Source organism: Triturus cristatus, chromosome 5_1, assembly GCF_964204655.1.
Source record: "Triturus cristatus chromosome 5_1, aTriCri1.1, whole genome shotgun sequence".
Lineage (NCBI taxonomy): Eukaryota > Metazoa > Chordata > Amphibia > Caudata > Salamandridae > Triturus > Triturus cristatus.
Window position 1 is genome coordinate 1018519105 of NC_140587.1, and position 27035 is coordinate 1018546139.

At 46.4% G+C, this 27035-nt stretch overlaps 1 protein-coding gene across 2 annotated transcripts in view; it reads right to left on the reverse strand.

The window, feature by feature from the left end:
* Positions 1-27035, reverse strand: part of TRIO (trio Rho guanine nucleotide exchange factor) — a 4621980-nt gene that overhangs the window by 300220 nt on the left and 4294725 nt on the right. For both annotated transcript variants that reach the window (XM_085606120.1, XM_085606121.1), the window contains exon 52: positions 20932-21094. In XM_085606120.1, the coding sequence (XP_085462246.1) occupies positions 20932-21094 (163 nt within the window). The remainder of the gene's footprint in view (positions 1-20931; positions 21095-27035) is intronic.

Below are 27035 nucleotides of genomic sequence, written 5' to 3' on the forward strand. Positions count from 1 at the left end.
AATAACTTTTGGGAACGCTCCCGCAAAGCTTTCGGCTCCATGGCCCGACAATCAGGACACGCCTCAAGGTCAATGGCGTGTCCCAAGCAGAAGAGACGCACGTCGTGCGGGTCCGCTACCAACATGTTCTAACGGCAGTTAAAATATTAACTAGGGGTACCGCTCTCGCTCGGATCTGCGCTTGCTGGCGCGGAAAAAGAAAGAACTGACGTCAGCGCGCGCGGGCGCGTCTAAGTAGCTCCGACGACGTCATCTCGGCGGCTACAATGCCACCGATGTACGTGGAGCCGCACAACGCCTACCGACGAAAACTTTCCGGATCTAGTCTGACGCCTGGGGATATTCTAAGGTAAAGAATCTATCACTAACGTGTCTCATTCAGATCCCTGTATTAAAATTGCCGGCCCAGATGATAATCACTTCTTGGTCTCTATCTTTCTGCAATTTGGTCAAATCACTATTTAATTTCTTCAGGACTTCCCTTATCTGGTTTTTTGGAGCATTATTATAAAAACTTATCAAGGCAAATATGTGGTATTTATCTAATTGGATGGATATAATTTGATAATAGATTTCAGATGTAGTTATCTTAGACACCTTAATCAAATTAGAGACAGATGCCCCCCTTGACTCTCCCATGTGTTGAGGGTACTGCGGCGGTATGATATGTCTTAAAGTAATTAATATGATTTCACCTGTTGCCAATGTTTCTTGGAGACAAAGATTTTTAAATTTACCAATAAACTCGGTCCATACAGGGTTTAACTGTTTAGTAAGCAAACCTGCTGATATTCCAAACTAGTATGCTTAAGTTGGCTTTTGATCTATTTGATTAAGTTCCCTTGGGAACAAGCATTGTGACAGTGGGTGCTGATCAGTGTGCACACTAATCCCTGACATATATGAAAATACAATAGGGAGAACATTTTGGGAGTGATATTAGGGCAGGTGCTGTAAACTAGAAGGCTCCACTGCTAGTCTCAATAGTACCTTTGTCATTTTGAGCATTTAAGCTTCTGACCTGATTGGGGGTAATACAGTCACGGGTGAGAGTTCTTGTGTTGGGTTCAACCTACTGGCTTGTTTGTTCCCCCATATTGGTAATAGAAGCTTCTCGGTATGTTTTTGGTTCCTAAACACTGGCATCCTCTGTCAATGATATTCCCCAAGGCCCCATCTAGCACATCATCCTGCTTATTAAGAGGGGAACCTGGGACAATGTAGGTAGCCACTACCCCTCTGGGCCTGGTGCTGTCAAAGTCCACCGAAAGATTCATAAGTATTAGAACAAAGAACTCTTATCCTTTTCTACGGTGAGGAGTTCTTCTGTTATCTTCAGTAGTGCACTTTCCACTCAATTCAATTCAATTCAAATGATCTTTATTCGGATATATTCAAAAACATCCATAAAAGTACATACAAATTACATCAGACATTCTTATACACAGTCAAATAAGTGCAAATATCAATGTGCAAATAGTGCAAAGATAATTCTAGGTCTAGCATGTCAGAGAGCTCTAGAAAATGCGTCCATTAAAATACATAAAAAGTAATCCCAATGAACAGTAAAACTAATCTTAAGAAAACAGCATGTTAAAAGTACATCCATTGTGCAAATATGCAATGTGCAAGTAATAAAACAGCCGGATACATTAATGGAAATTAATCTTACAAACAGCATAACTAGTAGTACACCCAATGTACAAAAATACAATGTGCAAATAAGGACAGGCTGTCTAACCAAATTCATTGAGGTAGATGGACAACCCATGTACAAAATGCAATATGTTAAGTGAGCATAATAATCAACACACTTCAAGTCATGTTCATTGAGGCGCGGGAACGGACAGCAATTTGAAGAAAGTGATTAACTCTGTATATTACATCGTCATTACTTAGCATCCGTAAAACTCTAAAAGCCTCATTGAAATCCGTCAGGGCATTGGCTCTCAAATAAGGGATTAGCAAGTGTTTCGTATATTTTACATAAAAGCCACAGAACAATGTAAAATGCAGCAGACTTTGCTTTCCACCCTGGTTACATGGGCAAAATAAATTCCCAAATTATGGGTGTAACCTAGGGGGAAGCAGAGTAAGTTTACCACACTCCCATCCCTAAATCTAAACAACAAACTCCGATTCCATCTGCCCAGTTTCTTGCGTAAATAACCTTGGGGCATGTTATGTGGCCTAGAACAAGATACTTGTAGAGGTAAGTAACCAAGAACTGCTGGCTTTGTGAATTCAATTTTTTCTCTGTTCGCTCGATACAAATCAAATAAGGCCTTTTTAACTGTAGTTTTATGTGAGGAATCAATTGTTTCGGGTGCTAAGAAAAGATGCCCCATTTCTACGCTTAAAAGGCTCATTTGTACCGCGTTAAACCAGGGAATATATTTTGCCCGCTCACTTTTTAGGCAATCTAAGATTATGTCACGGGTCAGGTAGGAAGCTGGGTTACGCCAAATGTTTAACCAAAACAAAGCAGGTCTAGATTTTATAAAGTCCTCTATATAAGGGAGATTCAATTCTCTATGGCACACATATGATGGAGCCGAAATAACTCCCCCCAGGACCTTCCTACAGAATTTATTTTCTTCTACCTGAATGTTCGTGCAGCTCGAGTATCCCCACACCTCAGCACCGTAAGTTCCTGTGGGGACGCACTGGGTTTCATAGATTTGTAAGAGTGATAGAATGACTTCAGTGTGCTTTGGTTGGCGTAAGGTAATTATAGAGTTAATGGCTTTGCCCAGTTTGTTCCTCCCTCTGGCAACGTGAGGTTGCCAAGATCCGAAATCGGAAAACAGCAGACCTAAGTAAGGGAAAGTGCTAGTGCTATTTAAAACATTATTCCCTGACATAATATGGCGGATTTTATGTTTCTTTGGCCCACAAGACATTATATAAGATTTTTTAAAATTTGTACATAGATCAAGGTCGGCCATATAGGAGACGAAGCCTGAAATTAAAATGCGGAGTGCATTAGGTGTACGGCCTAATAGTACCGCATCGTCGGCATAAAGCAATACAGGGAGGGGTTTGCCGTTGACGAGCGGGACATCGGTACTTAATTTATCCAAGGATGTGCTTAATTCATTTATATATAAAATAAAAAGCAGGGGAGCCAAGACACAACCTTGTCTAACACCCCTGCCAATTAAAATCTCACCCGAAACTTCTCCATCGTTGTTAATACGAACACAGGCTTTTAAATCACTGTGTAAATGGGCCAGGAATTGGACCAGAGGTTCATCCAAACCATATCTCAGCAAGGCTGTCCATAGGCGTGATCGGTTGACAAAATCAAAAGCAGAGCTTAGATCCATAAAACCTAGGTAAAGTGGGGATTTTTTAGCTATAGTATATTTATCTAAAACTAAGTTTAGGTTCAAGCACTGCTCAACCGTCCCTACGTTGCTTCTGAAACCTAACTGACATGGGTTTAAGATTTTATTTTCTTCGGCCCAAATACTAATCTTATTAAAAATGACCCTGCCCAAAATCTTCAATGTGTTGTCAATTAATGATATCGGGCGATAGCTCCCAGGATCAAGTTTGTCCTCTTTTTTAAAAATAGGAACGATGGTACTATTGGACCAGGAATCGGGCAATGAGGTAGTTGATAAATTATTAAAAACATTGCACAAAAGTGGGGACCATAGGTCAGGCTCTGATTTAATTAGATCAATAGATACTCCATCAGGCCCTGGCGCTTTATTTCCTGCGCTTTGAAGAATTGCATCCTCTACTTCCGTTATAGAAAAGTGCGGAAACTTAGATGGTTGACAATTTTCAATGGGAGGAGTCGATGCCATATAAATATTTGTGAAGTGCTTCACCCATACTTCCCCTGGTATGCTACAAGTTATGGGAGTGATATTGGAGCCAAATGATTTCAGGTTCTTAACCTCGCTCCAAAACCCAGCAACATCCTTTGTTGCTGCAGTTCGTACAAGTGATTCCCAATGAGATTTTAAGAGCTCTTCGGATCGTGTTCTTAAAGTGCGTTTATAGCTAGACCTCAGAGTCCTCACCAAAGACCGATCTAGTGGGTCGGTCTTTAGGGCCACTCTCAAATCTCTGTTTGCTCTAGAGCAGGAGTTGTCAAACCATCTAGGGTTAGTATTAGTATTAATTAGGACTGGCTTTGATATCTCCTTCTTTATGGTCTTACACAATTCCATGAATGCTTCCACAATCGCATAGTCAGGGCAGTCGGAGGACAGGCAGGTGGATAATAATTCGGGATAGGTTTTTTCAACTCGGGCTAACACCCCCTTATTGTCAATCCCCTTCCAAACCACCCTTAGCTTATCCGTCGACACGACTAGATTTTTTGCCCCTATTTCTATCCGCTTCAGCTTTTTGTAAGGAAGTTTAAGAGTGGATAGGATGGGGTGATGGTCGCTATATATACACCTGACTACTGTGGCCTCCAATAAAAGGTCAACAAGCATGGCGGTCATAAATACATAGTCAATTGTGGAAGCACTCCCATGCCCAATATAAGTAGCCGCAGGGCAGATATTCTCCCTAGTGTTTAATTTTTCCATAACGTTAATTAGATCCCTTGTGGCCAGAAGGTTGGATAATTCTTCACCTCTTTTACAGGGGGGAGTTTGACGGTGAATGTGTGCATTAAAATCACCTCCTACACATATCCCGTCGAGTTTACCACACTTTTGTCCTTTTACAATATCGTCAATAAAATTAAACAACTTTATAAAATTCATATTGGGATGTGTTTTAAAATCATTGTTGTAAAAATTAATTAAACATATTCTGACACTACTAGTATAAAGCAATGCCTGGAAATTTCTATTGTGCGTTTCCAGTGGTTCAATTTTGACTTCCGCACCAATTTTGACCCATATTGATAGTCCCCCACTGGGTCTACCCATAGCAGGTGTAGAAGCAATTTGGTTGAAACAACTGAAACCATCAAAAAGAAGAGGGGTGGTGCACCAAGTTTCTTGAAACATCAAGATATCAATTTTGGAAACCCAGTCCACCCAGTCCCCATTTGTGACTTTAGCATTTAAACCTGCTATATTCCAGCTCAGGATTGCCAGATTGTTAGTGGAGGGTCCTGGTGTAAGAACAAAGCTATTGCCCTTGGGCACCTCATCATCATTAGCAATCATTGCAGTTGGGTCAAAGAGTGAATCCCCTGCTGGCTCGAATGTATTAGAATAATTCCTGATTGCTGGATCTAACGAGATGGTTGATGGTCAGTCCAAGGTGCCCAGATCAGACAGTGCACTGTACCTATTATGTAAGGGGAAGGGTGAAAAAATGGGGCTAGGTGGTATATGGTGGGGTCTATAAAAGTAGCCCAGTGGCAGAGAGGTTATGTCAGTAGGGGGGGGGAGAAACTCATATTAGTACTACCTAGGATAAATTTGACTGTAGAGGGATTTCTAAAATGAATGACAATACAATCCCCTTCTATATTCTTGGGTAGTGGCCCAACCCAGCTCACCCGTCGAGTAGTCAAAATTTCTCTCATAATGTTAGGTCCTACCCCTTTATGTTTAGATAGCCAGTCTATACATTTGTTGTTTAGCTGCATCCATGACTCGCTCTGTCCCTCCCGTAACTGAGGTACGCCTGCCAAGATTATTACATAGGGGCAGGCGTCGGGGGGCAAATTGAGGACAGGCCCTGAGTGCATTGATGGCCTTGTGATAGTTGTTTGGCCCTTTTCTGATGCAGTGTTAATAGGTACCTTCCTCCCTTTAGCATGCAGGGTGGGAGCATCCTTTGGCGTATTGGTGGCTATGGTATTGGGGCATATTGGTTCTGTGACTGTAGTCAGGGTGTGCTGGGGGATTTTTGGAGTGTGGTTTCTCCCTTCATTGGCGCATTTCGATGCGGTATCAACAATAGTAGCTTTTTTAGAGGCGTTTTGCCCTACACTGTAAATGCCCTTATTAACAGTTTCTAAATCTTTCAAAAAGCGCTCACCCCTTATTAAGTCAAGACTAATAGCCCCCTTCCTCTTAACATCTTCATTCTTTATCAAGGTTTCAATGCGGTCTAATCTTTTAAAAATATTATTAAACTGTTTGATCATTTGACATTCTAGCTGTTTAAAAACGGTATCTACAATAGTTTCCATAAAATTCGCATTTGATTTCAATGCTGTAATACTTTCACTAACTGGCTCAGTCTGTGTACATGTGCAGTTTATGCCATTTCTGGGAGGAGTGATATCCAAGGGTTCTCCGGCCAATTGCGCTTCTTCAGTTGTGACACTACTGCCCCCTATTATTTTTTGCTTCCCTCTGGTCCACATACTCTGCGGTGTAGGTTGGCCCTTGTTATACAGAGCTGGTTTCTTTTTATTAGTTAAGGATTTTGGAGGGCCTCTTTTCCTTTTTCCTCCAGCAGGTTTGGCTTTCGGGGATACATGAGGGATAGGGACGTATTCAGTAATATCAAGCTGGGACTCAAGAATAATAGTGTCGCTTTCCTCCCCAAGAGTAATAGATTGTAGGTGGGGCACATTGGACTTAGACACTGTAACAGTTGGGGATAAGGGTATAGTATGTACTGTACTGGAGTCCCGAGGCTCAGGATGTGTACGTAGGAGCTCCAATGACATCCGTCTCTCTGTGCTCGCAATTTCATTAGCAACCATGTTGAAGGCGTTATCCAGCATACTTTCCAGGGATAGCGGTGTACTCGGATGTGCCACATCCGATCTACCACTTTGAATAGCAGAACGCTTCCCCCTGGTGGACATGTCACTTCTCTCACCTGTCTACAGCTTAGATGGGTGGCCCGCCCGACCACTGTTGACCTCTGAGGGCCTCAGAGGGCCCGCCCTTTGCCCGCGCGCGGTCCCGCGACGCGGGGGGAAGGTTCAATTAAGTAGCGCCTCCGGGCGCGCAAACAGCTCCGGTTCCGCTTCCGTTACGCTGGGGACCCTGGGTGTTGTGGTCCCGTCACGCGCTCCTCCCCACACAGCGGTCGCGATGGTGTGCGACGGCGGGAGAGAGACGCGGGACACAGCAGAGGACCAGGACGCCTCACGGAACACTGGCCAAGCAGGTAGGCAGCAAATTGGCAGCAGGAATCAGGCGTTTCAAAATCCAGCACTTTCCACTCTATTAGTAGGGCAGAAAACAGAATAACAGTCACTCAGGAGATCATTTATCTCAAGGTGGAATGGTAATTTGAATTGTCACAACAATCTCCAATGTTTTTGTGGTGTGCGATAGGCCTGAAATGGAGTTTTAGATGGACAGTATCTCTGGTTCATCGCTTGGCTTCTTGAGGGTAGTGGCATGCAGATCATTGGCCTCAAGGTCAGAGGGTAACTGTTCTTTTTGAGCTGATTGCATTGTTTATGATGAAAGCTGTCCCTCCTTAAGTCTACAAATTGTAGTCATTCATTTAATGTTTCAGGGACCCATAAGACTAACCACAGATTTGAGAGGGATAGCAAGAATTTTGAGCAATAGGCAGTTTGTGGTTATAATGATAGAACTACCGAAGTAAATCTGCAAAATGCAACATTAGGAGGTCCATTGGTGCTTAAGATTATCGTGCAATTGCACGAGGAGAGATGAGTGGACCAGTTGTTCAGATAGCTGAGTGTTTTAAAGAAAAAGGAATGTAAATGGCTCCAACTCTTTACCAAGATGACTGCAAAAGGTTCATTTCGGTTTGCAATGTTTCAGGAGAGACAACAGAATGCTTATTTGCAGGGTATCCATCCAGAGCTGGAAGAGGTGTTGGGAGGTTTATGAATTGGGTCATGCTGCAGAAGGTCAGAGTACCACGACAGTACTGGAGTGAGAAACAGACCAAGTGCATGCCCCTCATTAGAGTCTCCACTACAGGTGAAAATAGGTGGGAGAAGCCTCAACCCTGGAGGGCACCGTCAACAACAAACAACTCTCTGCTTCGTCTCAACCCTCATTTTACTACTCTTTCCACTGCACCGCCCTATTTCTCACCCTATACCTCTATCAGTATATCCTCTACCTCCACTCTCTTGCATCCCAAACCCCATACCACTACTATGATCCCCAAAAAACCCTTTCTAGACTCCTCCCTACTCTATCCCTCCTTGCATCATCTCATACTTCTTTTACTATTTAAATCTCCCAAATAAGCCTTTCTAAACCCTTACCTCTAACTCTTCCCCCTCCACCTCCCTTTTACTCACCCCAAGCCTTCTCCTACTGCTATGAGCTCCAATTTTTTTTCTTCGAAATCCTACCCTTTTCTATTCCTACACTGTCCTTTTCAATCCGAATAACAGACTAATATGTCCAACACTCAGATTAATTTCATATTTCACTATACTAATTAATCACTAATCTTCTATGGGCTCCGGAGTAGAGTGCTACTTCCGAAGAAGCACTTCAACACCACATCAGGGGTAGCAAGCGCTATATAAATGCAAACCGTTTGCCTCTTCTGTCCCTCCACTAGCCTTCTCAATCCAAATAACTGACTAACATATCCACCACTCGTATTACTTTCATATTTCCCTGTAATAATTCACGACTAATCCTTTATGGGATCCGGAGTAGTGTGCTACTTGCCGATTACGCTACAATCCCCCCCATCAGGGGTAGCAAGTGCTATATAAATGGAAACCTTTTTCCCTCCACTATAGTTCTCAATCCAAATAACTGACTAACAAATATACCACTTAAATTACTTTCATATTTAATCGCTATACTAATTCACCACTAATCCTTTATGGGTTCCGGAGTATCATGCTACTCGCCAAAAAAGCACTTTGACGCCTCGTCAGGGGTAGAAAGCGCTATAATAATGCAATTACAATACAATTATGAATCAATACATTCCTGATGGCAACAGCCAGAAGACTGCAGGTGCAGCAGTGCTATTCACCAAACACATAGAAGCCAATAGTTGAGAGATGGTCGCTAATAGGAGGACCACACTTGTCAGCCCAGTGATCAAAATGTATTAATCACCTGATCAATAGCAGAGCCTAAGATCCCTAAAAAAGCTCCAGCCAGGAAAGGAGAGTACTGCAGGATCTGGGGGCAGCTGAAGACTTCTTAAATGACTCCAGGAAGCTAGGCATTAAGATTGAGGAGCCTCAAGTGATTTTCATTGTAGCGTAACTTGGTCACTGTGTCTAACCAGCAGTGGCTTTCCCAGAAAGATAACTTTGGTTTAGAAAGTGGCAGTATCTGACTGGAACAAAGGGAATACTGGTTAATAGAAACATTCTCAGGAGTCAATAAATATTCTCAAGTGTAAAAATTCAGAGATTTGAATTTCTGTTGGTGATCTGCTCTCTCCTTTTGATTTCTATAACATGTTGCCACAGTGGATGGGTACACACTAAATGAATACTAATTAATACATTATCTGATGGCAGATATCTTGCTGCAGATTACTTACTTTAGAATCTTCCCCTAGGTGCAAGACTGGTTTTGGAAACTTTTTCCAAAGCATGCCTGCACATCAGCAGAGGGCATCGTGCAACTCCGTATCGACGTTGACTACCAGATGCGATGTCGACGGAGTACATAAAAGGCTGGTGGTTAAATCTGATGCTGCTTCGTCAAACCCAAGTGTCCTTCCCTTCGTTCCACCAAATAAAGAGTCCAGAAGGCTAGAACATTGTGGGAGGGATATCTTCTCTGACATCAGTTTGGCACTGAAGTCGTTAAACACAGCATGTGTTCCGGGTAGATTTTCTCATGCTTTATGGGACTCTGTGGCGCAGTGGCTGCCTTCTCAGTCAGAGGAAACTGAGAAGCAGTGAAATTCACCATAAAATGCAGTATGAACACCACCGATTCCGTGAAAATCTGGTATTTGTAAAGCACAAACTACTCACCCCTAGGGTTTCAAGGCACTGGGGGCCGTCAGGGAGATTAAGTGAGCTATTGCCTAGAGTCACATGGTGCTGAGCTGAGCTGCCGCCGGGGATTGAACCGTGAGCCCTGCGCTCCAGAGTCGGCTGCCCTGCCCGCTGCGCCACACCTCTCTACTGTGGGAAGAACTATGGGTCGGTCAGTTGCACTGCGCAGACATGCATGGCTGCGTCAGTCTGGGTTTTCAGAGCCTGTACAGGAAAGCCTCAAAGATGTGTTGTTCAATGGTGTTGATTTAATTGGTAAACAGGCTGATTCGGCTTTAAGGTGATTCAAAGCTGGTAGATGTGATAAGACCACCAGAGATGTCTTTGAAAGCTTTGGTTATATTCTTCCTTCTGACCTGTGTAGAATGAAGTGTTTCTGCATGACTGAGTTGCAATATGTACTTCATCTGATTACAACCAGAGTAGTGTTTTACTTAATGCAGGGGTGTATGGTTCAACAGGGCCCATATACTTGAAATTCACACACAAACTGCAGAAAATGTTTTAAACCCCCCCACTTTAAAAACTAGCATATGTTCAAAAATGTGTTTAAATTCCCATCTTGGTAGTCAAATTCATTAATAATTGAAGCAAAGTATCATCTCAAATACTAGATCCCATATGGTTAATCATTAGTTTACTGTACGTAAACCTTTTAGCTGCTAAATGAAATATACTTAGAGGGCTTTGAAAAGCACCTCATGAAAAAAAACACAAAGAGCACATAATGTCTTCAATATGAACCTAAAATGCAGAAAAAAAGATAATGAAACATTAGGACTTAGATGGGAAAAAAATTATTGAGTCCATCAAGTGCTTGACAATGGAGGCCCTGTAATAGAATTTACAATGGAGTATAGGCCATTAACACCTCGGCCCCCACTGGGATCCCCAAATCCATGGAAGAATGGGTAGCAGAACATACCCATATGCCCGTCATGCTTTTTACTTTAGGGGCTCCAGATGAAGAAGCATATTGTAGTATCAATCCGCCAAAAAGTAGGATGCAAGTGCAAATATTGAAGGGCCCTGAACAAATTAGGAAATTTGAGAAGCAATATCATTTTTACCAAATTTGTTTGACCCATTCGAGAGATTGGTAAATGATCCCAATGTTTCAGCACTTTCATACATTCAGAATGCTTGTGCTCACAGTTGATTTTATGCTATCTACAAATGTTGGGCTTAAAATCCCCCATACAATATTTGGCAGTACCTACAGCTCTGTTGTCACTTATCTGAGCTCCTCTGAGTCTACAACCTGAAAGTTCCAGAACTGGACATCAACGCATTCTATAATCAATAATGACTCTAAAGGGTCAGCTATGCATACTGCAACATCGTCAGAAAATGCTGTAACACAGAACTCACTCTGTACGCATAGGTTGGACAGCAGTATAGACTAGAAGTTGCTTCAAAAATAGTTCCTTGTACAATTAGCACAGTGATGGGCGATAGTGGACATCCCTGACAGGATGCATGTTAAATTTTGAGTGCAGCCTGATTCTTGACTGTGGCAGTGATGTTTTCTCATCTGGGCTACAATATCAGATTGTACACAGAGCAGCTTATGATTACACTTGGCAAACTGTAAATGGTTCAGACAAAAGCTGATCAACATACATTTAGTACAAAGAGCAACAACCATATTGCATGTGGTCCTTGGGTCAATCACTACAATCTGGTCAGAGAGAGACCACATTTCATATATTCGGCACAAGTCTTTTCAAAGTCATGCCGCAGCATCACTATCAAAGTAGTGCAGTCCTGAAATGCATTTAGATGCCTGAGAAAATCTACAATTAAATATAATATCCACCTACTTATATGGACTAAAAGGTTCAGGCAGCAGTGCTTTCCAAGTAGAGGATTGTAACCTATGGAATTATGCCATCTAGCCTTTCAGGCATGGAGGATTACTGAAAATTCCTTAGAGGTCTCAAAGGAAAACACTTCCACTCGGCTTTAGGATCAGGATGCATAATTCAAATGTGTTAAAGCAGTGACTATCGCCCTCAAGAGCTCCTCCAATTAATCTAACCCTGCTTTTGCCCGGTCAAATCCAGGGAGCCCAGTGTTCCAACCATTGTGAGACAGGGCTCAGTAATGACTCCAGAATGCTCAATAACATCAGGCTGCTATGCTCTGTGTTGCAAAACAAATGTAAATAAATCATCCACCTTTTAAAAACATTGCTGTCTATTATGTATACTGCTCTACTACCTGTGATGTTTTAAATACAAATCTGGTTCAAGCAACTTTCATAACCCTAACTTTTTCAAATTGCTCTTTACTGATTTTCTTTTAATTCCCGCACTTATAGAGGAAGAGTATTATTGTAATAATGATTAGTGTTGTAGCTCAATTACCCCTAAAAGAGCATGTGTTTAATAAAAACATATTCAGTGTAACAATAAAAACAACAACTGTACCTCTTTATCAACTAGAGCGGTACTGCTTACTTACCGCAGTCATCTAAATGGCATTAATCGCTCACTATTTCAGTAATGTAGATGGTACGCTCACAGGTATATTGTAGCATTTAACTGTACTGCTGGCAATGCTCTCTATTCCCAAGTTCAAAGTAGTATTTGTCCATATCACTTTCGTTAACACAGAAACTTGCCCAAAAGTACGAGTTACTTACCTTCGGTAACGATGTATCTGGTAGAGACGTTATCTAGCCGCAGATTCCTTAACTTAGAATATCCCCAGGCGTCAGACTGGATCTGGAAAACTTTTTGCAGCAGCACCTCTGCGCGCTGGGTGACGGCACCACACGACCCCGCCCTGACGTCGTCCACGGACGTGACGTCAGCGAGGTCATATAAGTCCCTCCCGGCGTGCTGACGTCAGTTTTCTTCGCAGAAAGCTTTTCCGTGGCACAACGCGGAGTCACCAACAAAACTGCAAAAGTATGGGAACAGTGTGCAAAGGATGAAAAATCCGTAAAAGAAAGAAGGTGGATGGTGCAAAACACCATCATAAAAGACAGTATCAGACACTGTCTACATATACGAGAGGATGTAAAGGCAGAGCAAAACCCCGCAAAGCGAAGCATGGACCCTCTCCGAAAGCTGAGTAACAAGGGAAGAAATCGCAACAGGCAAGATAGATTGTTATTACCATGTAGAACTGCGCCTACCAACAAGGAAGGGACACAGGAAGAACAACAGTCTACTGCAAGAAGATATGAAAAGAATGGTATTCCCCTATAGCAAGGGAAGGCCGAAACATAGCCCAGCAGATCCCCAAAGAAGGCGACTATAGAGGAGACAAGAGTCCTGACTCAATAGAGAAGGTAAAAAAAAAAAGCAAAAGAGGAAGGTGCACCAGTAAGAAGTCCAAGTATAAGCAGTATCTTTGAAATATTCCTTTAATTTTCTTGTAAAAAAAACTCGCAGCCAACGCGTTTCGTTCCACACTGGAACTTCTTCAAGGCTGAAAACATGCAACATAACCACATTTAAATACCAAAACACACCACAGAACATCACATGACACAACACTACATTCTATCTGTTAGTTGAATTGTTCAGTACTAGCGGAGACAAACAATACATCAAGAAGATTAATTAATTAAAAGGTACAAATGTAAACAACATCAAAAACTTCACAGAAAAGACAAATTTACCAAAAAGAAAAAATCACAACATTTATATCATAAATATTTAAAAACACAACACCACATTTATATCACATATATCTCGTACACTAAAAGTACTGCGTACACGCCTATAATGTAACAAACAATACAAAACATTCAGACGTCGTCAGTACCGATTATCAGGTAAATATCTCTAATAAGTGGCTAGGAGGAGTTGATTTATAAATATAAGGCAAGGAATCATACCCCAAAGATAGAATAACCACAAGTTTCTTATGAGAGACGCGAAAGAGAAGGGGAAAAGGTAGAAAAAAGAAAGAAAAAAGAAAAAAAAAAAGAAAAAAGAAAAGAGAAAAAAGGGCAAGAGAGAAAAAAAGAAAAGAGGTGGAGAGGGAGGGAGGGGAGGGGAGGGAGGGGAAAAAAGAGAGTAAACGTGTAAAAATGGGGGGAGTAGAGGGAATATGGGAGGGGAAAGATGGGGTTAAAAACACCCAGTGAGAGTGATCGACCAATAAGTAAATTGAAAAGTTGCAAGAAAACTCACCAAAAAACAGGCTTCCATTAAACAGACAATGTAGTAGAAGGTGCAACGTAATTAAGTCCCGCACGTATGAAGAGTATAAATTCACAGACAGTAGTCAAATGGTAAGAGTATCTGTTTAAAAGAGATTTTTTATATAAAATATAAGATTTATTTTAGAAAGAACAAATGAAACAGCCAATTATTACAAATAAGGTGTTGAGGTATACTAACAGTATCTCAGAATAATAAACATAGGCTTACCAATGGTAAAAGTAAAATATCGCTTCGTCTCATGTTAGAGTTCAGGACAGGAAGAGTCACCTCAACAGCATGTGTAGCTTTATAATGCAGGTGACCAGAGTAGCGGCTCCATAATACGAGCACAAAAATATCAAAGATTCCAATATTCTAAAAGACAAAATATAATGAATGAATGAATAAAAAATGAATAAAAAAGCTCAATTGCACCCCAAGACTGAGATCAAGTTTTTCTGGTATTTAATGATACAAATAACCAGTGATAGATATAAAAAAGGGGGTACTAGAACAAAGAATGGAACATGGGCCAATTGGGGATGTCAACAGGGTCCGTCCCTTCACATCGAAATCAAAGGATAATACACTATACAATTAGCCAAGATAGTGTAGAAAGGCAAAGTATTACCATAGTGTATATATCTGTGTAGCAAATAATATTCCAAAAACCAGAACCACCATCTAATAATGATCGCCAATTCTATGAGAGTCTGGTTTCATAGACCGTACAGGGCAAAGTATTACCATAGTGCAAATATCTGTATAGCAAATAATATTCCAAAAACCAGAGCCACCATCTAACAATGATCATTGGCGATCATTGTTAGATGGTGGTTCTGGTTTTTGGAATATTATTTGCTACACAGATATATACACTATGGTAATACTTTGCCTTTCTACACTATCTTGGCTAATTGTATAGTGTATTATCCTTTGATTTCGATGTGAAGGGACGGACCCTGTTGACATCCCCAATTGGCCCATGTTCCATTCTTTGTTCTAGTACCCCCTTTTTTATATCTATCACTGGTTATTTGTATCATTAAATACCAGAAAAACTTGATCTCAGTCTTGGGGTGCAATTGAGCTTTTTTATTCATTTTTTATTCATTCATTATATTTTGTCTTTTAGAATATTGGAATCTTTGATATTTTTGTGCTCGTATTATGGAGCCGCTACTCTGGTCACCTGTATTATAAAGCTACACATGCTGTCGAGGTGACTCTTCCTGTCCTGAACTCTAACATGAGACGAAGCGATATTTTACTTTTACCATTGGTAAGCCTATGTTTATTATTCTGAGATACTGTTAGTATACCTCAACACATTATTTGTAATAATTGGCTGTTTCATTTGTTCTTTCTAAAATAAATCTTATATTTTATATAAAAAATCTCTTTTAAACAGATACTCTTACCATTTGACTACTGTCTGTGAATTTATACTCTTCATACGTGCGGGACTTAATTACGTTGCACCTTCTACTACATTGTCTGTTTAATGGAAGCCTGTTTTTTGGTGAGTTTTCTTGCAACTTTTCAATTTACTTATTGGTCGATCACTCTCACTGGGTGTTTTTAACCCCATCTTTCCCCTCCCATATTCCCTCTACTCCCCCCATTTTTACCCATTTACTCTCTATTTTCCCCTCCCTCCCCTCCCTCCCTCTCCACCTCTTTTCTTTTTTTCTCTCTTGCCCTTTTTTCTCTTTTCTTTTTTCTTTTTTTTTTTTCTTTTCTTTTTTCTTTCTTTTTTCTACCTTTTCCCCTTCTCTTTCGCGTCTCTCATAAGAAGCTTGTGGTTATTCTATCTTTGGGGTATGATTCCTTGCCTTATATTTATAAATCAACTCCTCCTAGCCACTTATTAGAGATATTTACCTGATAATCGGTACTGACGACGTCTGAATGTTTTGTATTTTTTGTTACATTATAGGCGTGTACGCAGTACTTTTAGTGTACAAGATATATGTGATATAAATGTGGTGTTGTGTTTTTAAATATTTATGATATAAATGTTGTGATTTTTTCTTTTTGGTAAATTTGTCTTTTCTGTGAAGTTTTTGATGTTGTTTACATTTGTACCTTTTAATTAATTAATCTTCTTGATGTATTGTTTGTCTCCGCTAGTTCTGAACAATTCAACTAACAGATAGAATGTAGTGTTGTGTCATGGGATGTTCTGTGGTGTGTTTTGGTATTTAAATGTGGTTATGTTGCATGTTTTCAGCCTTGAAGAAGTTCCAGTGTGGAACGAAACGTGTTGGCTGCGAGTCTTTTTTACACGAAAATTAAAGGAATATTTCAAAGATACTGCTTATACTTGGACTTCTTACTGGTGCCCCTTCCTCTTTTGCTTTTTTCTCGTCTAACTGGTCTACAGTGGAGTCGATCTACGGCGTGCTCCAGGAAGATCTGTGCACAGGAACTGAACTTTTAACAAAATATCTGTGGTTTGAAGTGCTCAACTTATGGTCAGCCGTAGCTTGTTCTTTTGCATAAAGCTCAATAGAGAAGGTGGGAGGGAGGAAAGCAACAGGAGAAGAAGAAGAAGAATCTCCTGATGAAGGTGAATGAAAAGGCACCGTTTTACAGGAAAGAAGCCACCTGGAGGGAGGCAGCCGCATATGGCAATTCTTAAAGAGAGCACAACAATGGGAGCACCCTGAAAGAAAACCAATGGCAACTGAAAGGAGGCAAAGTGGAAAAACCCACCTGGCAAGGTCCTCGCAGAACGAGGAGGATGGGTGGGAGTTAAGGAATCTGCGGCTAGACAACGTCTCTACCAGATACATCGTTAGCGAAGGTAAGTAACTCGTACATCTGATAGAGACATCTAGCTGCAGATTCTTTAACTTAGAATAGATACCACAGCCATACCCCAGGAGGAGGTGGGTCTGCGACAGAACAACAGAAAGTGCCCGAAGCACTGAGCCGGCAACAGAGTGATGAACCATGGGGAAGGCTGTGGCCGAACAGCCAGACAGCAACCCAAGTGGCTCAAAAGAGCAAAAGACAAGACATCCCAAACTGCCAGAATAGCGCGACACTATACCCGTAAGAGTATGAGATGTGTAAACAGCACTAGCCATATTCCAGAACAGAAGAGAGAGTCCAGAACAAAGGAGGGAGAAGGACTACTCCCAGCTCAATGGGGCATTAAGTGGACACCGACGAAAGCTAGAGGATAAAAAGAAGAAATGTAACCAGAGCCTACCAGGCCAGCCCACGCAAGGGAGGCCGGAAAGGCCACAGCCAGGAAGCGAAGGGCAGAGGCAGGAACTGAGCAACATTTTAGAAGAGCAGGCGGGAACAAAGACACGCCAAGGGCACACCTAGCCACCAAAAGGCATGACAGGGGCAAATAGTATCACGCTGAAGCGGACCACAACTAAAACCTGCGCAGACGGCCACGGCGAAAGCTAAAATGAGCATGGAATTGCCCAACCAGGGAGCTTGAAGGTCGAGGTGAGAACTCACCCACGTAATTCATAGAAGCAGGGTGCAGCACCTGGGACAACCTGCATCAGTGGAACTGTCCCGCAGGCACAGGAGACATAGAGTAGGGTGACGCCCAGTAAAAAAGACACATCCGAAGGGAGTGGCCGCAGAGGCACCAAAAGCGCCAATAGGAGCTGTGAATAGGAACACACATAACTGTTGAGAAGAACCTCAGATATCCAGACCACTTCCTCCGACTGTGAGGGGAAATCCACCCCCTACAGAAGAGTGGGACTGGTTAGTATAGGCCAAGAAAGAAGCATCGTGAAGCGGGTGGACCATCCCAGGGAGTGGAACGAAGATGCAGGAAAAGACACCGAAGTGTACTTAAAGGTGCTAGAAAAGATACCGCTGTGCAGAACGAGGGCAAGCTCGAGTACAAGCACTGACTTGCTCTTTGAAACGCGGAGATGCAGGACCAGACTTCGCGGTAGCGAAGAGAGGTGGAGAGCAAGGGGGGGCGAGCAATGACCACGCAAGTACGGGTGCCGTAGGAGGAACCCACCTAGTGCACCCGTGGCAGGAGGTAGCCGTGTTTTGAAGTGTGTTGAAATACATTGAAAACCTCCTAAAGAGGAGAATGAGGAACATATGCAAGGCTCAAGCAAGACGAGACCCATGGGTTAAAGGAGATCGCTCCAAAGGCACAAAACCGAACACCGTGCAACGGTAAGACAAGGGCGTCATTGGACGCAGACAGCCCAAAGGGGCCTCCATGCCCGCGTGACGCATAGCAGAGCTATACAATAGCATACAGGTACTCCACTTGGAGTATGGCACCTCCCCAAGAACCATGGGGGAACACCTCTTAAGGCAAACCACAATCAGAGGACAGAACACAATCTGTGGAACACCGCCACAGTAGGCTTACCGCCAGCCTAAAAAACGCATAGTGCTACTGGTCGATGCCAAATAAAAGGGCAACCACCTCAGATCATGTGAAATGGAAACCTTTGAAATACAGACCTATGGGGGAGGCCGAAATCCTGCAAGGAGGCGCTGAACAGCCGAATCGGCATGGGCATCAAACAAAAGGACCCCAACAAAGGGTAGGTCAACAAGGCGTTGCCGGATATTATTCAGAAAGACGCCATCCCGCAACCACGCATGGCGCCGTAGGGCCACCGAACCAGCCATAGCACGGCCTAAGGAATCCGCAGAATCCAAGGCCGAGCGGATTGTAAATTCCGCCAAATCATGGCCATCATGGAGAAGAGGAAGGAGGTCAACACGAGCGCCCTCAGAAGTGGCTGATAGAAGAGACTCGGCAGAGTCCCAAAGGGCAGAAGTGGCCCGAGCCAAGACACACACTGTATTTAGTGATCGAAGAGCTGCGCTAGTGGAGGCGAAAATGTTACGGCCCCACAACTCCAGCCATCTGGACTCCCGGGAGGGACGAAGCAACAGCTGAGGCAAGGAAGGGAAAGCAGTTTGCAGGACAGACCCCTGAATGTCTGGGTGAACAAATAAGCAAACTGGATCATGTGGAGCAGGATGGTGGCGGTGCAAGCTAGAACGAGCCACCGGATCACCAGGAGCTGGCCGAGCCCAGGTGCCCAAAAGGGCATCATAAAGAGAAGCTTCGAAAGGTAGAAGCGGCTCTACATTTCCTGAACCGCGGTGGAGGACATCCAGCAGAGGGTCAACTGGCAGGGGGACCGAAGGAGGGTGCACACTCAGAAGATGAGTGGCCAAGGAGAGAATCCTAATGAACGCCGCACCGGCCTCAGTAGACCTGCGAGGAGGGGACCGTAACTCATCTGTGGGTGAGGGCTGTAAACTAGGCCTCCCACCCCAAGGAGGGCGACCAATAAACTGAGGATGCGACCAATGCCCAAAAGAAGTTATCCCCATTGACGAATGAGGGTCCTGGTGGGGCTTCTGAGGAGGCGGGGAGTCTGCCATGGCCACAAGTTCCAAGGGAGGGGAGAGGCAAGGACAGATCCGGCGTTGAAGCAACGCCGGACACCCCCCAGAAGCCTCCGGAGAGGAGTCAATAAACCTGCATCGGGGCAGCGCCTGGGTGACTTAGGTCAGCGCCGACCCTGCCTTGTTCAGCGCCGACTCGGCCCCGTTCGGCGCCGACTCGACCTCAACCACGACGAGCTCCGCTTCCGAAGAAGAAGGGGACTGCGCCGGAGCAGGGGAGGCAAGCCTACGACACCAGACCGGCACCGACTCAGCCTCAACCACAACAGTCTCCGACTCCACAGGAAGGCATGGAGTCAGAGCCGTTGATGCAAGTCTACAGTGCAGGACCAGCGCAGACCCCACCTCCTAACAGGAAGCCGCCTGTCCTGAAGGCTGAGGCATGCTCGAAGCAGGGCTGCGAGCACCAGCAACCACCTGCGGCGCCACAGGGAGCCACACTGTACTATGCGGCGTGGCAGGGGTGCTATGGGTCGAACAGGGGGACACAACCGTGCCGCGCCCCGACGATGCCATATCTCCATCATCCCTAGAGGCAAGGGGCACAGTCGGCGCCGGGGGCGAACCTGCCGGCGCATCCGCCAGAGACCCCGCATGTAGGGAGAAGAGGGGACCCAAGGGAGGCCGCGGCATAGGCCTCTATCTGGGTCCGAGTCACCCCGCGCCAGGATAAGGCGGATAAAGGAGGGGCGACGCCCAGGGGCGCATGTCCGGAGGATTCTGGGAACTAGTGCCCCCGACAACAGAAGGAAGTGAGGTCGAGGACCTCAGCGACATGCGCCGTGACTTACCCGAGCGAAGCGAACGACACACCTGGGAACCAAAGTGCGACCGATGCCGCAAATGGAACCCACTGCCAGAGGTACCTGCCGCCAATGAGGAGGCCGGGGGCCGAGATGACTCCGACCGGGACAGACGAGCCGAAAGCAGCTTCATCCTGCGCTCCCGCCGGGATTTCGGCTTGAGATGTTGGCAGGCGTCTCAGTCCGTGCGAAGCGTCAAAAAAGGGCCTGAAAACAGGCTAGAGGAACCGCTTACTCCGGATCCGCGTTGTACGAGGAAAAGAAGGAAAACTGACGTCAGCGCGCCGGGAGGGACTTATATGACCTCGCTGATGTCACGTCCGTGGACGACGTCAGGGCAGGGTCGTGTGACGTCGTCCCCGGCGCGCAGAGATGCTGCTGCAAAAAGTTTTCCAGATCCAAACTGACGCCTGGGGATATTCTAAGTTAAGGAATCTGCGGCTAGATGTCTCTATCAGATATGGATAAATACAGACGGAAATGGCAAAAAAATAAATACCATAAAACCAGGAGCCCTTCTTATACCATGTCCTCAAATTTTTAACCAGGTATAGTAAGTAAGTGATATAGTGACCTTTTATCGGGTGAATGTCATTTAGTTTCTGGTTTACAACTTAAAACATTGTTTCAATCACAGAGAAAAAGCAAAAACATATTTCAATACCTGTATTCGATAAAGAAGTGCCCGTCACTGGTCAGTGAGTTCTCATCTGATCCTTTCCATGTAACTGAAGCTTCAGGGCGACCACATACTTTACATCTGAAAAGGACAGTCTCTCCAATCTCACATGCTACTTCGCTTAATGGTAATATAAACACTGGAGCCACTGGTAAAATAAGATAATTGCTTGAATGGAGCTGAAATCGAATACACCTTTGGTCTTAATAAAATATGCATTCACAAAAGTAATATCCTCTCACAATTTAAAAATCACTTTACGTTGTTTCTGAATCACTGAACTAATTTCGGTATTTGCATTAATCTTAAGTCAAAGCATAAAGACTACTCTGTGTTTGTTCACCTACACAAATTATGTCAGACAGCACATGTGAATTTGATTTGTATCCTGTGAGGATAGGAGGTGTATTATATGCTGTGGTTGTGCAAACACACTGTGTAATACACTTACCAACCCCTTTAGGACCAGTAGGTTTCATTTGTTAAACCCGGTCTGGTTCAACCTTGGGTAGCTGCGGCTCTTAGCAGCAAGGCTTACAAAAAGGAACAAGTGTAAAGCATCATCAAAACAATTGAAAAAGAAATAAACGAGACACACAAGAAACCTAACACCAATTAAAAAAACATAGACAGTATTCTTATCTATTTATAGACACCATAACGAAACAGATCCTCTGGAGGGTTCCTTAGATGTTGATTTTACATGATACCTTAGATGTACGAGTTACTTACCTTCGGTAACGATGTATCTGGTAGAGACGATTCTAGCCGCAGATTCCTTCATGTAGAATCATCCCCAGGCGTGAGACTGGATCCGGAAACCCTTTGCCACAGCATCCCTGCGCGCCGGGGGGCGGGGCAACATCACGCGACTCCGCCCAGGCGTCGTCCCCGTACGTAACGTCTGCGATGTCACATATGACCCGGCCCGGTGCACCCACGTCAGTTTTCTTTTAAGAACTTTTCCGCACCACAACGCAGAACCACCAGATAAAAAACTGAGGAAGCATGGGACCAGTGTGCGAAGAGTAGAAAAATTGGAAAGAAACGGTGACTAACAACACCACCAAGGTAGTGCCAACACCGCAGAACCCGAAGGCAGGGAAAGAAGAAAGAAGAAGATCAAGCAAAAACCTGCGCAGTCACCCTGCCAGCACATAGACAACTTCCCATCTCTGTGCCCCGGAGGCAAGAACATGTGTAAAAGTCATGGCACACGTAGGAAAACCACCACCCCATCCTGAGCAAGGAATGGGACCAGTCCCAAGACAGACAGGGACACAAACCTCCAAGCCACCCCAACCTAGAGGGAAACCACCCACAAGGGACAAGGGCAAGACAAGGAAAGATGACCCTTAAGCAGAGGATAGCAATGGAAGGAAGGGAGGACAGGGATAGAAAGCAATCCCCCCCCAAACCTGAAGTAGCCAGAGCAGCAGGGCACCGGAGCGCCATCCTCCAAAGGAGGAATGAACCGCCCCCAGACGGAGCCACCCGTCAAGAACAAGGAAGGCACTCACAGGAGACACAACCCCCCACCGGGAGGCGAGTACCAAAGACCAACCCAAGGGTCCTCGCAGAATAGGGGAGGAAGGGCGGGCCGTGAAGGAATCTGCGGCTAGAATCGTCTCTACCAGATACATCGTTACCGAAGGTAAGTAACTCGTACATCTGATAGAGACTACTAGCCGCAGATTCCGTCACCTAGAATAGATACTCTAGCAATACCCCCTGGGAAGGAGGGTCTGCGAAAGGACTCCACCAGCCAATGCAGAACAGAGAGCCCCACAGGGGACCAGATCTGTGGACCAGGTAGAACCTCGCCCCTGCCAGGCCAAGGGAACCCCCACAAGCAGGACCCCACCGACCCCAAGGGGATGTAGGAGGGAAAGAAGGCTGAAGAGGCTCATACACTCACAGCAGAGGAACCAAGGGCAAGGACTGAGAGGCCGAAGCTCCCCACTCCCCCACAAGGCAACATAGCTTCCGCTCAGTGCCAAGACAGGAAAGCGGAAGAAAAAGAAGAAGAAGCCTAGAGGGCCCAAGGAAACTAGGGAAAAGAAGGCAAACCCACTCCAGATGGAGGTCAGCCTGCCAGCCAGAACAGCGCCAGCCGTCAAAGCCAGAAGCAAGAAGAACAGACCGAAGCCCCAGGAAGGCCGAGTAGGAGATGCCCGGCAAGGGAGACACAGGATCATCCCAGGCCTCAGGACAGGAGCAGAGAGAGGAGGAGATGCTCGGGCCACCACTACGAGTGGCCGCACACACGACCACAGGAAGCAAAAGCAACCTACACAATGGAGAACAGGCACCTGAAGGTGACAAGAACCCTTTAGCAGAGCGCAAGCCGTATGACAGCTACCACTACCCCACATAGGGTACGTTAAGTCCCAAGATAAGAGAACCCTCTTTGGAAGAACTTCCGCAGCAGAGGAAAAAACAGAAGAGCCACGAGGAAAAAACACCCACGCCGAAGGCTTGACAAGCTTCCCAAGCAAAGCAGAAGGACCAATCACAGGGCCAAGCCTGCGCAACAACTCCTGCAGAACCACACACAAGTAACACAAGGGCCGTCCAGCAGCCAACAATGCCAAAGTCCCAAGGAAGGACGTAAACGGGCAGAAAACACCCGGCACAGCCAGAACAGCCAGCTTAAGAAGACCTAGAATCAACCCAACTCAGAAGTCACTGAGGAGGGGACGGAAGAGGAGGAGGATAAGGCGGAGGAGGAAGCGGAGGACGGAGCCCTGCCAAGAGCCTTTGGATGGCGGTGTCGGCCGGGGCATGGAAAAACAGGCTGCCATCAAACGGAAGGTCGATGAGTCGCTCCCGAATATTCTCAGGGAATACTCCATCCCGAAGCCAAGCATGGCGACGGAGAGTGACTGAGAATGCCATGGCCCAGCCCAGCACCTCTGAGATGTCCAGAGCAGAGCAGAGAATAAACGCTGCAAGCTCCGGACCATCCAATGCATGATGCTGTAAGTCCACCAGGCCAGACTCCTGGGAAGCTGCAGATCCCAGAGACTCAGCCGAGTCCCACAAACAGGAGGAGGTCCTAGCCAGCACACAAAAGGTGTTCAGCGCTTGGAGGGCCGCGCTGGTCGAGGCGAACATGTTGCGTCCCCAAGAGTCCAGCCAGCAGGCCTCTCGAGACGGCAGAGTCAACAGTGGTGGCAGGGAGGGAAAAGCGGTCTGCAGAAGGGGACTGGCTGCTGAGCGGTGAAGGGAAAGGCACGCCGGGTCACGCGGCGCTGGGATGTGCCGGTGCAGAAGATGCTGAGGCACCGGATCCCCTAAGGCAGGACGCCTCCAAGCCCCCGTCAAGGAAGAAAGGAGCGAACCTTCAGAGGGAAGTAAGATTTCCCTCCCGCCAGAGCCCTGGTGGAGGTCCTCCAATAGATGGTCCGCTGGAAAGTGAGCCACCGGGTCACCCATGCGCAGAATGCCCTCAGCCGTGGACACCACGTGAGCGAAGGCCGCACCCGCCTCCGTAGGGCCCCGCGGTGGAGAAAGCAGCTTCCTCTGTGGGCGACGGCTGCAAACTAAGGCTGCCGTCCCCGAGGCCAAGCGGAGCGGGCAACGGCCAGACCTGGAAGTCAGAAGGAGCCGAAGAATGAGGGACCTGCCGCTCGTCCGACAAACACCCCTGCCCCAGGAAGGGCAGGGAGCCGCCCTTTGACGCCAGTGAAAAAGACACCACACGGCGACCAGTCTCCGGGGAGGACGACACCAAGATACAGCCTGCCTCCGGAGAAGAAGAAGCGTCCGAAGACGAATCCACGGTACGACCCCTGCGCGGAGCCGTAGAGTCCGCTGCTTGAGGTAGGACGTCAGCACCAGCCAGCGTCACCGGACAAAGTACCTACAAGTCACCCCGCACCGGGGACCGGAGTAGAGCTGGAGCCGCCCCGCAGCGGCGCTGGAGTGACACCGACCCGACCCCCGCCAAGGCAGCCACCTGCGTGGGGGAACGAGACGGGCCTGGGGAGTGGCACGAAGCCCTCCGCCAGCCGCGGCCCAAAATGAGGCGAAGATCGCTCGGCAACCCATGTGGCAGTGCTAGGGACGATTCAACTTCCAACGAGGCAGCCACCTGTGGGGAGGGTCGAGAGGGGCCCGGAGAGGGACGAGGGGTCTTCCCTCGGCCTCGACCTGGAGCAGGACGAGGAGGGTTCACCGACCCCTGTGGCTCCGCACGTTCCAGCTGCTGCTGGCGCCGTAGCGGCGTCATCTCGGCCTTAGACAGGACCACCTTGTCAAAGGACCGAAAGGGGCTTGGGGATGCGACCCGAGCCCCGGCGACCTCCCGCAACACCCCAGGGACCACCGCGGGAGTTTGCGGCGAGGCAGAGACGCCTTGGCCTGAAGAAGGTGCCCCAGAGGAGCCGCACCCCAACAGTGCCACATCCTCCAAGCCTGGAGCCGAACCAGTCGGCGCCGGAGCCACCGGCAGTGCCGCAGAGAGCCCTGCGCAGAGCGAGGGATCCGCCGACGCCCCAGGAGGGGAAGGAGGAGGAGACGTCAGCGAGGCCTGCAAAGCCGCCGCGTATGTCTTCATTTGGACTCTCGACGCCCCAACACCGGGAACCGGTGGATAGGACGACACGCGGGCCGCATCACCCGTGGAGAGTCCAGGGCCCCGGTAGGCCGGAAACCAGCCCCTGGGGACAAACTGCGACACTTACCCACTGGGGAGCGACGCTCACGTGACATCGGAGAAAGGCGAGGACGACAACCACGGCCGTATCTGAAGCCGTCCGTCGAAGCAGACCGAGGGGAGGACGTCGACCTGGAGAGACGCGCTGAGAGAAGTTTCATCCGGTGCTCCCACCGCAACTTCAGCTTCAACTGTTGGCATTGCGTACAATCTGTGGTGTCGTGATCATCCCCCAAACACCACATACAAATGAGGTGAGGGTCCGTCGCCGACATAAGATGTCCACAAGACGTGTAAGTCTTAAAGCCCAAAGGCATTCGCACACTGTTCCACCAAAGAAATGGAAGAAATAAGGAGAGCCCTAACAGGCCCGTAGCAAGGATCGGATCCGTGTTGCACGCGGAAAAGTAAAAAACTGACGTTGGCGCGCCGGGGCGGATCTTATGTGACCTCGCTGACGTCACGTACGCGGACGACGCCTGGGTGGAGTCGCGTCATGTCGCCCCGCCCCCCGGCGCGAGGGATGCTGTGGCAAAGGGTTTCCGGATGCAGTCTCACGCCTGGGGAAGATTCTACGTGAAGGAATCTGTGGCTAGTAGTCTCTATCAGATATACACGTTTTACTCAACAACAAACAAACATTGGCAAATTCAACAAATTTGACTCTTAGAAACTTCTTGAGCAAAAACATTTGGGTAGTTGTATTGCAGTCGGTTAGAGTTACTTTGACCAACCAATCTGACACGGGAACCTGCAAGGTACACAGAAACAGTTACCTCAGCAGGTGAAGCAGACTTCAGTCAGTTCCAGGCACTGTTTATTATTTTGCTATAGGTTCCTATGGAAGTGGTCCTTATGCAAGGTATACAGGATGTTGAAGATGTTCATGGATGCTGTGAATGCAATGCAGTCAATAGGGATCTTTCTGTGGCTACTCCTTGGTCCATGGAGGGGGAGAGGTGGTCCTGGCCACAGGGTCGACATTCCTTGAAGTCCAGTTGCCACTGAACTACCAGTTGCCTGGTATCGCGATAACAGCCAAATCCTTCTCTGATGACTCTCCAAGGCTCAGTGAATTTGGGTGCACCTTTGAGCATCAGGTCCTCTTCTCTGCAGTGGTTGGTGGCTGTGTGAAGATTTTGGGCTTGTCCCTGTCTTTGGCTAGCCACCAGGATGAGCAGGTGTAGTCCATGCAGGAGCAGCCTCTCTTTGCCTTGGTGTCCTCCTTCGGCCTTCTTACAGTCCAAACAAGATCTGGGTTCTGTGTGCCAGTGGTGCTCTGCTACACTGTGGAACTGACAAAGAAAGGCTCCACTGGCATGGACCGCACCTGCAGATCCTGGTGGCAAGCAAAGGAGAGGGATTGAGTCTGCTGTGTCCTGCTCATGGAGAAGTCGTCTTAGGAGCCCAGGCAGAGCAAGAGACTCCA